This window comes from Corapipo altera, unplaced genomic scaffold, assembly GCF_003945725.1.
Source record: "Corapipo altera isolate COAL_440 unplaced genomic scaffold, ASM394572v1 51, whole genome shotgun sequence".
NCBI lineage: Eukaryota > Metazoa > Chordata > Aves > Passeriformes > Pipridae > Corapipo > Corapipo altera.
In genome coordinates this window covers 12816789-12833563 of record NW_020884892.1, presented here as the reverse complement: position 1 = coordinate 12833563, position 16775 = coordinate 12816789, and the positions used below count along the sequence as shown (strand labels likewise).

Sequence of the window (16775 nt, the reverse complement as noted above, 5' to 3'; positions counted from 1 at the left end):
AAAAGGGAAGTTTCTTAGAGTATTTTTTTTTAAAATGAAAGAATTTACCTTGACAAGCTGGGACTGGAACATCCCACGAGTAATAACCATATGGAGACTTCCTGCATACAGCAGTACTTTTCCCAATGAGCCGAAACCCTCGATCGCAAGCCCAGCGAACCATACTGTTGAGCTGTCCACCTGTCTGACTGACAATGAAACCATGTGGAGGGGACTCTGGAGTACTACAGTAGAGAGCTTTAAACATAAATATCAAATAAATAAAATATGCATTTAAAATTCAGATGATAATTCTTGAAAAATTCTGGTTGAATTCAGTGGACATCTGATAAGAAGCTGAGAAACCACCACTAAAAGTTTTATTTTGTGTCCTGATCATGCATGCACCAAACAATATGATGAAATAGAGAGGTGAAAAATAAACCGTTTTAAGCTCTTTATAAGCTTCGGGTGTCAGTAGCCTCCAAAGAAATAGAGTGATAGCTCACTTTTATAACTGGCTATTATTTTGGGGTTTGTTCTGTTTTATTTTTTCACCATCTTCTTTTTAAATCAAGTAAGCTACAGAATTTTAGTTTATGATGAAATTTATTGCAATTGTATACGTTTCAGTAGTATACAAATTTTTGAAAGAAGGAAACATCTAGTGCATCCTGCACATAACTCTTTTCAAATAATCTTTTCTTTCTGGTCCTAAATAAATTATTTCTTTCAAGTTCTGTGATAGAATGAACTGAAGGAAAGCAAAACATTTAATATAGATTTTAACCATACATATTAGTGCCACCATAAATCCATGGCAAAAATACCAAATCTGCTTCTAGTTGTTGTTGATTTATTTAGAACACATTAAGTCCTACGGAAGTCTTATCTAGAGACTATGAAAAAAATCAGAAATCTTTATGAGAGCAAAAGTTATCTCAGATAGATACAATTGCCATAATCTGAAATTATTTATGTACTTCAAGACTCTCTGACGTTAAATACTACTTGTTTATTATATTTCCTTTCACTCCCTTGTTTATTAAATCCATGAGTACCAAGTCCCTTGGGTTTGGCTATGGACCAGAAGGCTCTTGTAACCTGGTAACTAGTTTAAGATAAATGTTGTTTGTGTAAGAGTTTAACTTGGTTTCTAATTGGTTTAATTCAAGGCTGCTAGCCAAGATGACCAATTTCCTTTTTTGTACGAAAGACAATTATGCTGGAAGTTCCAAGTGCTTCATTTAGGCTTTGAAGAATGTTTATAACTATAGGCATTTGTTTTCTCAGGCAAATAGAGAAGTGCTGCTTCACTTGCTTTTTAAGCCTTTCCATGTTCCATGAGTTACTTCAGGTCAATGTTTTTCTCTGGTGAAAGCTTCCACTACACAGAATAGAGTTTGTTTACAACAAAAATATGTTAAACATATTAAAGCAAAGAACAAAATGAGAAGCACTGCCATATCTTTCAGAGTACATACTATGAAAATATTTTCTTCCTTACACTAAATTTCTCCTGCCTTACACTCTTGGAAGAATCAGAGATACAGACAGCTCTACTTAGTGTATAAGAAAATACACTGGTATTTTCTGAGAGATACAGATCACAATTAAATATTCCTTCTACCTCTCAATAGTTCTCTCACTACTTGTAGGGAAAGAGAAGAATTTCTTCTTCTTTCTCTTTTAACAGATCTAAGAGGTACTATAGGAAATGAAAATAGGTACCATACAATATTTTGTGTCTAGTCAACAGTGAACGTTATCTAGTTAACAACAAACATTTTAAGTCTGAGAAAACTATCCTCTCCTAAAGGGAAAGATGACACTGATGTTGTTTCACTGAATATTATGAGCCTAATTATTTTTAGTGTCATAATTGCAGTTGTGGAGGAGCCAAAAATTGAGTGAGGAAAACCAAAAAAAAACAGCAGAAAGAATTTTATATTTATTCTCTATTTCTTTCTTCACTTTGTAAAGCAAAATTGCTTTATGTCAATAAGTTCTCTAATATCTACAGATACTATGCACAGTACTTTTCATTCTGTATATTTCATATCTTTGGTCATCATAAAAAAATCAAATATAGATTTTGTGTAATTGCTGCAAATTGCAACAGGTCTACTTTAGCTCGATTAACTAATATAATTTTCCAGTGAAATTCTTATTATATATTAATTCTTTAAAAGAAATTATACAAAATTCTATCATTGTCAAGTACCATTTTTGCACACTATTCATCATTATGTTAGTTTGAATCAATAACACATACAATACTGGCATTTTTTACATACTAATTGACCTCTTCTAATACTGTTTGCTGCTTCTGTTGAACCTGAAATTAAAGAGTTCAATCCCCCAGGGTTTCATATTTTTCCTCTTTATAGCAGCTCACTCCTGCCTTGTTTCTATGTCTTTCTTTGTCCCACCAAAATTGTTAATAATGAATTGCATAAAGATCCAGTTTGGAATACACCCCAGGAGGTACACATGTGCAAATAAATGCTGGGAGAGAGAAGAGGAAAGCTTCTTTCATCTTTAGTGCTGGTTTATGCCATTTGAAAGCCCTGTGAAGTATTTTCTTAAATCTCTACAGAGCACATGTGTGAGGTATTTTTTCCTCCCAAGATCAATATCATCAGGTTCATAGATAGAACAGATTGGATTTCCTTTCATTTTGGTTAATTAAAGATACAAAACACAGCTTATATTACCATTTTAACATACATAAACATTCCGTATTGAAATTTTATACACACTGTAGAGAGTCACATACCTATATATCTTATCCTGAAACCTTTTTTATTGGTGCCATGATCTGCTGACCAACGGAGAAATACTTCATGACCATTACTGGTTATATTTAGAGAAGATGAATAGTCCCCACTGAGAGATATGAGCAATGGGCTATGACTATTTGGTCCTTGGTACAAAGGAAGGGAAAAAAAAAAGAAAAAAGGAGTTACAAAGTTTAAAATAACATACAATAAATTATGTGCACATAACTATATATATGTATAAAGCCTCCTTCAAGCAAATGGCAAATTAACTTGAATTAAAAATAGAAGTTGACATTACATGTTATATGCTAGACAGTATATATTTGCTCAAAAGAAAATTTATTTCTAAACATAATTTATGCAGTACAATTTCAAAAGACAGTAATCCAACAATTCTTTTTAGCACAATGAATCAAAATAATTGTTTTTTAAAGATTTTTTATACTGAAAAGTTATGATGTACATAAACAGTAGTGATTACCCAGATGCAATATAAAAATACAATTATATAGAAAAAAGTATAATCCAAAGTTATGCATCCTATAGTTACCATCAAACACCTCAAGTATATCAAATTCCTTTTCTGTCTGGAAGAATTCAAAGAACATGCTGATATTATAGCCTTTTTCCACGGTAATGGTCCATGCACACATCTGGAGATTGGGGTAGCTGTCAGGATATCCAGGGCTCAGTATTACTCCTGTTGAATCCAGACGCATTTCATTGGCTGGGCAGAGCACTGTGAAACACAAAGATTGCTAAAAAAATCTCGAGCCCACTATTTCTGTTTCATGGGATTGTCAAGATTTTTCTGAGTTCAAAAGAACTTAATTACTCATTATTTTTACATAAATTGAGCAGAATGGTGTTTAAAAATATGATGCAGGGGTTTAATTTTGAATTATCTGGATTCATTAGGTCTACATAAAATAAAAATCTCAGTAAATAGAAATAGTTTATATTACCATGTTATCAGAACTTTTTTCAAAAACCGGTTTTGTTTCATGATATAGGAACAAGTGCCTACAGTATATTCAGAACTGAATACTGCTAAACAGGAGTTTTAAAATCTGGTTTTATATTGACAACTAACTCTTACAAAAAAATTAGTTAGTCCTGAGTTATTAAAAGTTACGTAAGAAAAATAATAGGATCTTAGGTTTCTCAAGAACACTGAAAATAATATTGGCTTATTAAATACAAAAATCAGGTTTTACGTAGAAAAAGTTATTGGACTATGAAGAGAGATAAAGAACACAGAACAGCAGAGATGAGAGAGAAAAAGAATAATTGTCTCCATAAAAAAAATCATAAGAATCATAGAATGTTTTGATTGAAAGTGACATTTGAAGGTCATTTAGTACAACCCCCTGCAAGTCCATCCAACCCACACTTGAAAAAGAGAAAGGAATCTACCAATATATTTTAAAAATATTAATCTCTCACTTGCAAATTAGCATCTAATTGCTAAATTTAAGAAGTTGTTTCTCATATTCTGTGTTTGTTTTCAAGAAGAGATTGAATAAAACGCTTCCATGCCACCTGAGAAAACTCATATGGTTGGAATCGGTCAAACTACAGTGCTGTGCCAGTTGTGACACAAAGCTCAAGCAAACGAATGAACTGATCCACTCAGTTTTATACTACATATATGTACATATATATAAATTATATATAAACAAAAATGTATGGCAGAAAGAGCATAATAGTAATCTGGTTGCACTTGTTTATTTGCAGCTAGTTTTGCCGCCTCCATATTATTCTGCTTTGCAAATTGTCCTTAATTTAGGGATCTTCAGCTAAACTTCCCTCAGGAATTTTATAGATGGTTTAAAGACCTATTTCTGTAATATAGATTTCCTTGGGAGTCAAGTAGCAAAGTATTTTATGATTCAGAGAAAACGTATCCGAGATATAGAAAAAAGACATCACTCAAGAATTTTCTCAGGGTCCCTTAATTATGATGCAAAATACAGTTTGGATCTTCTTACTGTGAAGTTTTTATTTATCCCGAAAGTAGAAAATAATTTAAACCAAAATTAAGGACAAAGTTACATGTTGTATATGGAAAATACTCTACTTTAAAAAAATAAAATGACAGCCATTGGCATAAGCTTGTGTAATTTAGTGATTATTTTCTCATCTAAAGAAGGAAATCTTCAAAAATTTTAAGAAATTATCATCCAACTGATCAATTTATTTTAAGTTAAAAATTAAAGAAAAATTCAACCTAAAGTCATTTTACACCAGCTAAAGCATACAACATATGTACAAAGTTCAGGCAACAGGAATTGACACAATAAAATCTAACAACAAACCTCCACCCTACCTGGTGAAAAGAATTAGTAAATCATTTAAGAACAAACAGAAGAACTGTGTTTTTATCTAGAGAGTGATTGCTATAGCCTTCACAATTAAAGTATGGTGGCTTATCCATAGATCAGTGTGATATACTAAAATCATGAAAAACAGAAATGTTAGGCATGTAATTTTGCTGCCTCTAGATTCCAAAAAGTTATTTTTTTCCAGTCATCATTGAAATTTTACTTATATATTGTGATCTTCAAACTTGGATATTATATAAAAAAATACAAATTATAATTATGCTGCTGCTTATTCTACGTGTCAAATTTGGTCATTTTTAACACAATTGAAAAAATTCTTTTGCATTTTTCTTTTTGATTCTCTGGATCTAACCCTAAAAACTACATTCAGTTCACTCTGCTTTAAACAGAAATTACAAAAGAACTGACTTAATATTCAGTATTGGATCCAACATTTAGCATTTATATCTCACAGTTAAAAGATTAACTGTGGTAACTGAAGTCATCATTCCTGAGATTTTGTCTTTGGTCTTGCATTGAATACAAATATGCCTTCAGCAACACATGCTGACAGAATGCCTCAGGATTAGCACATATGTCTCTATTTGCCCTATCTAATTTTACATCATTTTAACAGCTAAAGCCATGCCTGGAGGTTATTTAATGGTTTTCCACCTATTAAATTCTAAGAGTCTGCCAAGTTAGGACTTAAATTTAAATTGGGGTGTTGGAGGCTATTTCTAGAAGTAATTGTGCCCAAATAAATGTATGAATTTTCAGAAATTATCAGTGTTAAAGTTCTTATGAAGCTCACATTTCAGGATCACTTTGCATTTTTAAGAGCTAGACTCTTAAAAGAGTTAGACTCTTAAAAGAGCTAGACTGCTATGAATGAGTTTGACTTTAGCATAGTTTTGTGCATAAAACCAGAAGAAAATAGTTTATTCAGCTGTAATAGTAGACCCTTCTTTTTTCTTGGGAGTGCAGGAAAAGGATATATTTATAAGACAGTATTTTTTTAATTCTCATCTAAAACCTAGGTAGAGATTATAGAGATAATTAAGTTCTAAAAATTAATATACTGATGTTGAATTTCCTAACATCTATACTATGCACCAGTTTGAAACTTCTCCAACTTCTAATAAACAGTCAGATATTAAAGCTTAACTTTTAAAAGTAGTAGATTTATTACCAGTTATTTTACTATTGCCAAATAAATCTTTCAACATCAGTGAATTAAAATTACTGGGGAAGGAGCACCAAAATATCAGATTGGTAGAAAAAACAGAAAGTAGTATTTTTCATATAATACAAATGTAAATCAAATGTATTTATTATGACTGATTTGAGAAAGTATTTTAATTCTGCAGTAGATGTTAGAATATTAAGCTCAAGAGTAGAAGGATCACAAAGGAATATTACAGCAACCAGTAGAATCCAAAATGACTGTTGTTTACATAACTTATTCTTTTAGGAGGCTATGGTGTTCTGTTTTGCTCTTTTTTTCTAGAAAAGACTTTATCATACATGTTTATAACTGAAAGTCCTTATTCATCTTTCTGGAAATAAATGGAAAAATTAGTAAGAAAACATAAACACATACCCATCACCGGAACTTCAAAGAGATTCCAGTCTTTTAATAGAGCATGTGCAAGGCTTATCTTCATTAGCTTCTTCATCAGTTCAATATGAAAGAAAACCCTCACATTTTCTTTAAAATTATGGAAAAATTATATTAGAGGGTAACACATCAACTTTCAGCTTAATAAAGACTAGTTTAAACTGCGATGTTAGTGGTTGGCAGGACTGTAATCTTGTTTTGACTTTAACAATGAGATGGTATTATATCTGTATTTGCAGTTTTCAATACTTCACAAAGTAGAACAGCAGTCCTTTAAACTCGTGAAATTCACTAAAAGATTACTAATTATCTTGCATTAATATCTGACATATATGAAACACAACAACGATATACTGGGAATAGCATAAAAAATCTGAAATAGTTTCAGTATGCCGTTTTATGTAAAGAGATAGCGGAGGGTATGTGAGGAATCACCATTCAGCTGGACTGGCAGCAGGAAAATAAAAAGGAGAAAAAACCTTGACAAGAAGGTGGTGCTCCATCCATCTGAAGTCTTTCACCCAGTCGGCATGTCAGAATCTCATTACCAACCAATGTAAAGCCTGGTTGACACTGGTATCTTATTATGTCTCCTGTTTGGAAAAACAAAACACGACAAAACACAAACAAACAAAAGAAACATTAAACAGCAATTAACTGAGACTTTTAGCTTTGAAAACATTATTGATTAATGAAGTTTCTTGCCACCACATAAAATGGGCTAAATGACCTCTGGCATAAACAACTTTGATTAGTCTAAGAAATGTGGTAAATGAGCTTTGTGTTGCACACTGTGTTGCATCTATCACTGTTTTTCACCACATTATTTGTTGGATAGTTTGCTAATTTGTCTAGGTTTGACTGATGCTGTGTGAACATGTCCACAGAGCTTTAAGCAATATAATTTATACGATAACCATTATGGAACTAAAGGTATTAGATCAAGTCAGTAACTCATACAATCCTGAGGGGTGAAAAAATTAAATAAGAACTAGATTTTGTTGATGATATCTAAATTTGGCATGGTGAGAATAAGAAACTTTCATTTTTAAATTAAGAAATAAATAATTGATATGGTTTTATATACCAATAAAAGTGAAATTTTTGTATCCCAGAAGTTAGTTCTCTTTGGTCCAGATTACAGAGAAGAAAGGGGAAAAAAATGTTTTCTCTTTGTTACTTATATAACTAATCAAATCTTGATATGGACTAAAAACAAATTTATTTTTCTTTGCCATCATATGAGCAAAACTAACTGTTCAGACATCTGACATATGAAAGAAATTTATATGATCAGGCATCTGATCATATAAATCAATTTATTTTTAATTGTAGGTGGTTAAGTAATATTATTACACATCTCAGAAGGTCAGAATGTCATCCCCTTCTCTGATCCTCATAATTTTCACAAATTTGATTTTACTCTTAAGGTCAAATGACCTTAATTCTGGTACAGAATATACCATTTTCTACATGTTTTCTTATGGGTTTTGTTTGTTTGTTTCAGTGTAATACAATGTTCTATATTAGAGAGTATGAAAAATGTATTTTAAAATGAAGTCAATTACAAAGAGTTACTGTATTATATGTAATGTCTGAATGGGATTCAGGAGGTATAGGGAAGAGCAATGACTTCTTAAAAAATGTATTTTCAAATAAAAATCTAATGTATTATAGGTATGATTTTCATCCTGAAAAGCATCCCATGCACAGTAAGCTTATTTTTGAAACAAATGTTTTTTCATTTTCTGTTATATTACCTATTTCGAATTCATCATCCTCAGTTAGAATTTCTGCATTTGGTATATTTGCTGGAGGCTGGCAGACCCGGAGCTGATAGGCTATAAACAGGAACAAAGCACAGCTGACATTCTCAAACACAGTTAACAGAGCCATGCAAACTTAACTGATTTAATACCCATATTAACAGGATAAAAGTGAAAACTCTATTAATGTATTTTGAAACTTTCAGGAAAATCAAAAGAAAGGAAATGAAAACATCAGAAGTTGTGTCTGTGTTCTTGATTAGTTATTTATTTTAGTTGCAAAACCCTCATAAATAACCTAAGAAACCTAGAATTGGTTACCAATTTTCTCACTTAAGTGATCTCACACAAAAAAAAAAATATTTTTGTATTGTGAAACTATTGTTTTGCTTGGTTTGGGTTCTTTTTTTTTACAATACAATTTTACTCTTGGACTCTTCTGTAATAAATACAAGTTTTGGAATCCCAAAGACTCTACTCAGAGGTAGAATAACTAATGGACAGAAGTATTTTGAATGTGAAATTTCCCAGTAAATGAATAGTTATGGAGCACACCGCACCTGTAGATAGGGTAAGAGAATAATGCAGCTTTCAAAATTCTCATTTGAAGTCTCACGTGAAATAATTTTCTATGATTTAAAACATGATGCAGCAGCCAGGCAAAATAATTAGGTGAAACAAATAAAAACATAAGTAGGAAGAGTATGCAGAAGCTATACAGACTTTTTTTTCAGAGACTGTATGTCCTTATACATATCTGGACACAGACAAAATTCCGTTTAATCTTAATGCAATTAGGACAGAAATCCTGCCAAAGAAATTACATTGACATATTTATACCAATAGTATAGTCTTCCCTGTTTTAAAGTGTACAGTCAGGATGAATTATGCTTGGTTTTCACTGATAGTACATTTTCATATAGCATTGTTTTTATAGCATTTCCCTTTAACACTGAAACATCATCTACTTATGGCAGATGACAGTTCAGCTTCAGTAATACATATTTTCGGTTACTTCCTGTGATTAGATCCTGCAGTAATCTAATTGCCAAACTTTTGTCAGTCATGAAATTTATACTGTAACAGGTAAGACCTTTTGTTACTATTGAGTCACCCATATTTGATATCTTCCTATTATACTTCTTTTTGTTGATCATATAATGAAGATCTACTGAAATCAGTGAGTCATAAAGCTAACATTAGGATAAAGCAATTTAAAGTAAAACATACCAAGTAAACATGAAACAACTGTGCTATTTGCATCCTAAGAAAACTAATAATAGGAATCACAATATAATTAAAAATTGATTCAATAAAAAAAATTGTATAATTTATCTCAAATATCTCTCATTTGAGGGTATCAAGAGTATCATTAATTTTAATCCCTAAATTATCTGTTTTAAATAGATTTGACTCCTCTCATTGTGTTTCCTTTACTGCTATAAATTTTGTATAGCTGATATGAAGGATCATAGCCTCCAAGATACTGAGAGATTTTTATCATCTTGACAACATCAATCCAAAGATTGTTTTAAGTTTCTTCATGAGTAATCTTAGTGCTGTTCAGTTTGCATCTTTACTACACATTAGGGCCCACATCTGTGGAATGATAATTTTCACAGCAAAAGAAACAGGTGAAAGAACATAAGCTCCTTAGAGACACTTTACTACTAGCAAGTGATTAGACCAGAAGAAACAGCCTTGAGTTGCTCCACGTGAGGTTTATATTGGATATGATGAAAAATTTATTGATCAAAGTGGTTGCAAAGCATTGGAACAGGTTGCCCAGGGAAGTGGTGAAGTTACAGTCTCTGGAGGTAATTACAAGACGTGTAGATTTGGCACTTGTGGACCTGGTTTAGTAGTGGACTTAGCAGTGTTGGGTCTACAGTTGGACTCAATGATCTTAAAGTTCTTTTCCAACCTGAACTATTCTATGGTTCCATGAGTGTTTTTACATATTTTTGGTCAAAACCCAATATATTAGTAGATATCAATAAATATCAATTTATATAGTAATGAATACGAAGTGTCATTTTTGTCCTTCACAAGCTGATACATTCAACTTAGATGCCAAGATTCGGAATAGAAATTTTTAGCCCTCTCTACCTAGCCCTACTGGAGTCTATATCCTGCAATCAATTCAAGTGCTGTTGATGGTGGTTTTTTATCCACTGTGAGTTTTAGGTAATGTGGTGATTTTGGCTAGGCCTTCCTTGGTGACCAGTTTGTAACCAAGGGAGGGTCTAGATTTACCCAGTATTCCCTATGATTTTTACGTAAACCAGACTATAAGAAGAAAGAAGGGAAGGCCTTTGTTCTCTTTCCTTCCGGCGGCTCGGAGGTGCAGGTTCCCTGCTGTTGAGTCTGTCATGTTGGGGAGCGAGGCCTGGTAAGGCCTTGTCGACCTTGGGAGGTGGAGGTTGCTGGCGATCATCCCAGAGCGACTCTTGGTTGTCCCAAGGAGAGTGGTGGGATATTTCTTTGCTAACTCTTTAGTTACTAGATCTCAGGCTACTGATTGGGATATATATATATTTTATTTTAGTTTTGTTCCCTTTCCCTTCCCCCTTCCCTTTCCCCTGTGAAACAGTATATATATTTCAATTGCATATAACTGTAATATAGGTGTAAATACATTTATATATATTGCTTTAGCTCTCTCTCTCGTTTCGGGTTTTCTTGGTTGTTTTTCTCCCTCTTCTCCCTGAGGTTAGTGGGGGGGGGGGAACTCTTGTGGTAAAGTTTGAAGACTTGGCAGGGAGCCAGTTTCAAACCGTAACAGGTAATTTTTGTTTTGCTTTGTTTTTTTTAGATTATGGTTCCTCTACTCCTCAATTCTGTCTATCTATATTAACCATGTCTCTACTAAGCCAAAAGGAAAGTCTTCTAGTCCCAACATTTGATCAGGATCCAGAAAAGAGATTGTCAATGTTTTCTAGAATAGTCATTCCAAAAGGCATTCACGAAGCACCTAAAAGCACCCTTACTTATGGATCTGTTTCCTTGTAATTATAGGAATGCAAAACACACTTGGTCACAGAGGGTTTGAATGATTACGAAAAGACATAGAATTTGGTACATTTATTTTTACCCATTTTAATTCAGTCAGTAGTTAATTCCAAGGTAGATTAATGTTAACTACACAGTATAGTTCACTATCATTGGTATCTCTACAAAAAAGTGCTTTCTGCAAAATATCCCAATATCTAAGAAAAATTTAATGTCCTCCAAAAACATTCAGATTTCAAAGGAAGTTTAGAAGCATTGTAAGCAGTAAGATGTGCACCTTGAGTTTTAGGGTCTTGATGCTACATTCTTTACTCCTGTCTCATCAGAGTGGATTCTTTTTGTTGTTGTTGTTGTTTTGCTTGACTACTAGTAAATTTAATATTTGCTCAAGAAAATAGCTTATTTTCATCATTCATATTATTCCTTCATATGTTTACATTACCCTAGTGCAGGTCAGTCATACTAATGATAGCAACTCTTCTTAGGAAAAGTAATTTATTTTCTCATGAGTTGTCTGCCTGCAGTGACCAGTGCAGATAATGAAATAGAGAAATTTGTCACACTTACCATGATAACTGAGTACAAAGAAGCCACTGGTAGTAAAGTCACTGTGAAACTTGATCAGAATCTGATTGGAAGTGCTATAGACTGATTCTAAGGCAGTGTTGCCACTAAACTGTCCAATTTGAGGAGAAGTTTGATCTGGTCCATCCCTAATAAAAAACAAACACAGAAATATTTTTTTTTCCCAACCAAATAATATAATTTCTCTAATTTTTAAATGATTACAGTAATTTTGTTCTAGATTACTCTAAAAGGTACAAGACAACTAAAATAAGATAAAATAGATGTGAAGTGTTGTAGGCCTTTTCAAATCCTGTGTAGATTGGATCTTAGTTCAACCACCTTTTGAAAGTAATTTTCTTATTTTCAAGTAAAAATCGAAGCAAATTAAAAATTATCGAATTTGTAATTGTTCTTCATCTTCTTGCTACAACCTCTGATTACGTTTGTGTATTTATACTTTCAAATGTGTCTATTAGAAAATAAATAAACCTAATACGTAAAATCTTCTTCACATGCATTTACTGATATTATTTTGCACTATTTATTAAGATTTAGAGAAAATATGTACTGCTGGTAAGATCATTGCTATGTTATGGAAAAAAGAATTTCAGTAGAAATTTCTAATTTCAGTAGAAAAATTAAATCAAAGTTAGTACTTAACAACAGTGGAACCGTACAGAGGACAGAATCAGACTACAAGGGCATTAAATGTTCATATTTGCTTCCTTTTGGATCAGAATTGACAAACATTAAATAATAGAGGTTTAAAGTTAATTTTTTCAACTGTTATTTTAACTGAAAATATATAATATTTAATTGAAAAAATGCAATATATAATAAACTATGGATATTTTTTATTTTGAAAATTTTGTAGTAGTATGTTTGTCCAAATCTGACACATTGACTCTTCCCCCTCTGTTTTATCAGAGAAATTATATGCTTTGAAACATTTGAATTGGGAATAAAATGCATTTTTTTTTCCATTGGAAACTTCTGTAAAAAGTTTGATCAATTCTGTAAACAATTATAATCCCAGAAGTGGCATAAACTATATAATTCTGTAGCCATCATGTATATAATACAATCTTTGCACATGTATAGAAATGAGGCCTAAAGCCATGAAATGTGGGAGCCCAAACCCAGCTTTCAGCAAAGGAAAACAAGGCTGACAAACATCTCGTGATTCGAGAAGTTTGGACCCTTGTCCAGAGTCCTGTTGATGTGCAAACCGGAGATATAAACCTGGCTCCAAGAAGAATTAAGAAAGGACTTTTTAGGATGATTGTTAAAACTGTGTCTAAATCCCTGTAATCCCTCTATCCCCCATGTAATCCTACTAGAAGAAAAATTAACTATTTAGAAATTGCAGTAAAAACTTGTGTAATTCCATAATTAACATAACTCATCCCCTTCATTAACATGTCCAACCTCAGATACCTTTAAAATCGTGTTCTCGTGTTCAATAAACTATTCCAGTTCCCCCATACTGGAATCGTGTCTAGTTTTTATTTTTCAGACCGCCACTATGAAATGTCTTGAGATACATGGTGGATAGATTAATGTGATAAGTTGCTGATGGGGGTGATAGGTTATCATGCAGAGTCATGATAGACATGGATTCAGGTATATAGAGAATATAATTTGCTTACGGTTACTGTTGGCTCAACTCCTTTTGTCATGGTTAGATACAAATAGAGTCTCTCCTTTTATGTACTCTTAAAAGTAAAAAGAGCCAACTTGGAAGAAATTAAGAAAGTATTGCCATATTTTCTAGTACTAACCCTCTAAACTACTAACACACATATCTGTAAACTCTTCTTATCACTCCTTAAGCATTATTTCTCTTGGTTGTTGATGAGCAGTCATAGCATGTCTCTGTATGCTCTTGTCGACAAACTGAGGAACACTATTATTGATTTTGAATTCTTGTCCAGTGCTATCTAGAGAGAATGGTCCATTGGAAAACATGGATTGGTACAACTCACTCATTTGGCCTACAGAGAACACCAGTTTCAAGGGTAAACCCACAAATATACTCTTTTAAATTCATACTTTGTTGTGTAGTGTCACATGAAGATTAAATAAATGCCAACATTGTTTCCTTACCAGACAGTTATGAAATCATATATTGGCTCAGTCTGAAGAACTGTGAAATTGATGTAGATTCCATTCCCAGGTGGTACTCTTACAAGCCAGAAGCAATCTTGAAAGTTTGGATACTCATCAGGGTATCCAGGAGAGTATATGGTGCCATTCATTGCAGTTATATTTCCTCCACAGAGAGCTATAAAAAAGACAATTTAAAAAAAAAAAATACATTAGATGCTTTTAGAGTTATTAGACTATGTAAAAACTATACTGTTAAACACATTTGGTACACTATAACTACATTGCATATGTGTAAAGAAACAGATGTTATTGAGCTTTGTGCCAAGAGTCAGAAGTCCATTTTGACATTATTGGTCAAAATTAGAAAGCAAAAAAAAAAATTAATTCTGATGTTATAAATACTATCAGAACTGGAACTAAAGCCAAATTTAGATATTGGGTAAAATTTCCTGCGCAACTGAAAATGATTTTGTTAGGGTTTTATATAAATGCTAGCTACAAATTAGTTGGGAATCCCATTAATTGCTTTCATTTGTTGTCAGATAGACAACCAAAAGTAACACATGAGAGAAGGGATATGTTTGGTTGATGGGTGGGTGAAAATTACAGGGGAATTTGAAAATAAAAACATTGTCCAGCAGTATGAATAGCAATTTTGCACTTATGGAAACAAATTCTGATAGATAAAGTAAGAGTTCTCTCTGTAATTTGGATTGAATTGTACTAATTTTAGATGCCATATAGTGCAAGAATCACCATACAGATTCTGGATTTTCACTTCTGGAAAACCCTTAGTCCAGTTACATGATTTTCTCCTCAGAGGTTTCAGATGATGTTGACTATGACACCACCCTGTTATTACAGAAGAGAAATTATGTTATAGAATCCTAGTTCCAGAAAAGTGAGCAAGGTTAAAACTGTATCATTTGCTTTATTTGCATACATTTATTTTGCCCACTCTACCCCAAAATGCACATCGCACAGCGACCCAGATTCCCTAAAATATGTTTTACGTATAGGAATTATAGGCATTGTATTTAGCTAAAGCATGTGTAAAGGTTTATATATATATACACTTTGGTGTTGAATTGTAGGTTAAGGAGACTTTCATAGTCACACCTCATCTGTTCAGACCGAACAGCTGGTATACTGTTTTTCTTCAGCTTTTAGCTTCAAAGTCTCAAAGGGGTTTGAGCAGTGCAGACAGAATTGATTTTGCAGCTGGGTCTTAGGGGAGTGAAGAAATGGTCTGATGATTGTCAGGCAAAGAGATTTCTTGAAAAAGGAGAGGAACAGAATCCAAACAGATGAAAGCAAGGGAGATGAGTTAAGAAGGGTCAGTGAGTATTAGATGATGCTGAGCACAGGTTAAAGGAATAGTAGGTGCATGAGGATGCAAAAAGAGAAGAAAACTGTTTAAACAGAAAGCAAGTTTAGTAACATTTGATTCAGATTGTTACAAACTCTTTACTAAAAATACCACAGTAAATAACTGCACAAAACCCCGTGTAATGTAAGAAAATTTTCTAGGAGCTGAGCAATGTTGACAGTCTGTAATCATGCAGCACAACACATATTTTAGATCTCTATTATTAATTTGGTTGATTTTTTTTATCTTCATCTTTTCATATGACATTAGGTAGAAACCAAGAACATCCAGCCACTGTTCAGGAATTTCATCAAAATTGATACTCAGAACAGCAACGTGCTTTGGACATCTTCAAATTTACTAATTAAATTCCTGGGTCCACTAAGGTAGTTCAAAGAAGCAGAATCACTCTATTCAGTAAATTATTTGTTTTGATTCTGAGGCACAGAAAATACAGTTAGAACTAAGTAATAGGGAAAAGCTAAGTGTTTAGCAGTTAAGACATGAACTATTATTATTCCCAGAGGATCCAGAAAATGGGTGTTAAAACTTAATTGAAATGAATTAACTTCTTTCCCTTTCAAAAACCAGACAGTGTAGATGTCATCTCTCTTCTATATGATGAGGCTTCCCTTTCTGAATTCAGTATTAGTTAGGTCTTAATTTAGTTACCACTTCCCCCAGAATTTCCTGTGGCTCACTGACTCCAGAAGGAATTTGGGGTAATCAGGTTTTTCATTTAAGTACCTAAATTTGGGAAGACAGTTCAGAATACAATTCAAAAATCCAGAAAATAGGGGAGCTTTTTATTTTCTGTTAGGGTGATTTTTTTTTTTTTTGTGGGTTTTATTTTTGTGGTTTTTTTTTTTGGAGGGGGGATATTTTGTTTTGTTTTTTTAGGGGGGAGGTTGTTGTTGTGGGCTTTCGAGGTTTTTCTCTTCTACATGCTCAATCCCATTCTTAATGTTGAGCTTTTATTATTCAATATATAGAGAAATTAGGCCTTTAACTGGGATCTTGAATACCTCTCCTGAAACAGTGAAGGGTCTTATGGTATATGAAAGTGGACACTTAACATCTTGTACAGATTTCATCTTTGCTTAGGTATACAGAGAACTTTACAGTCAATAACTTAATTGTTAAAGGTGTTTGGACCTTACAGTCCCAGGAACGTAGGATTTTGGGATGACAATTTTAAATATGAAGTATCTTTGCTGTGTCTATGGGTTTTTTTTTCAGGAATCT

General features: G+C 32.8%; 1 protein-coding gene across 6 annotated transcripts in view; it reads right to left on the bottom strand.

Moving 5' to 3' along the window:
- CSMD3 (CUB and Sushi multiple domains 3) overlaps nucleotides 1-16775 on the bottom strand; it is a 610641-nt gene that overhangs the window by 78784 nt on the left and 515082 nt on the right. For all 6 annotated transcript variants that reach the window (XM_027645674.1, XM_027645676.1, XM_027645678.1 and 3 more), the window contains 7 exons: nucleotides 14159-14336; nucleotides 12053-12198; nucleotides 8468-8548; nucleotides 7187-7300; nucleotides 3313-3501; nucleotides 2759-2905; nucleotides 49-237 (listed from right to left, as the gene is read on the bottom strand). In XM_027645674.1, coding sequence (XP_027501475.1) covers nucleotides 49-237; nucleotides 2759-2905; nucleotides 3313-3501; nucleotides 7187-7300; nucleotides 8468-8548; nucleotides 12053-12198; nucleotides 14159-14336 — 1044 coding nt within the window. The remainder of the gene's footprint in view (nucleotides 1-48; nucleotides 238-2758; nucleotides 2906-3312; nucleotides 3502-7186; nucleotides 7301-8467; nucleotides 8549-12052; nucleotides 12199-14158; nucleotides 14337-16775) is intronic.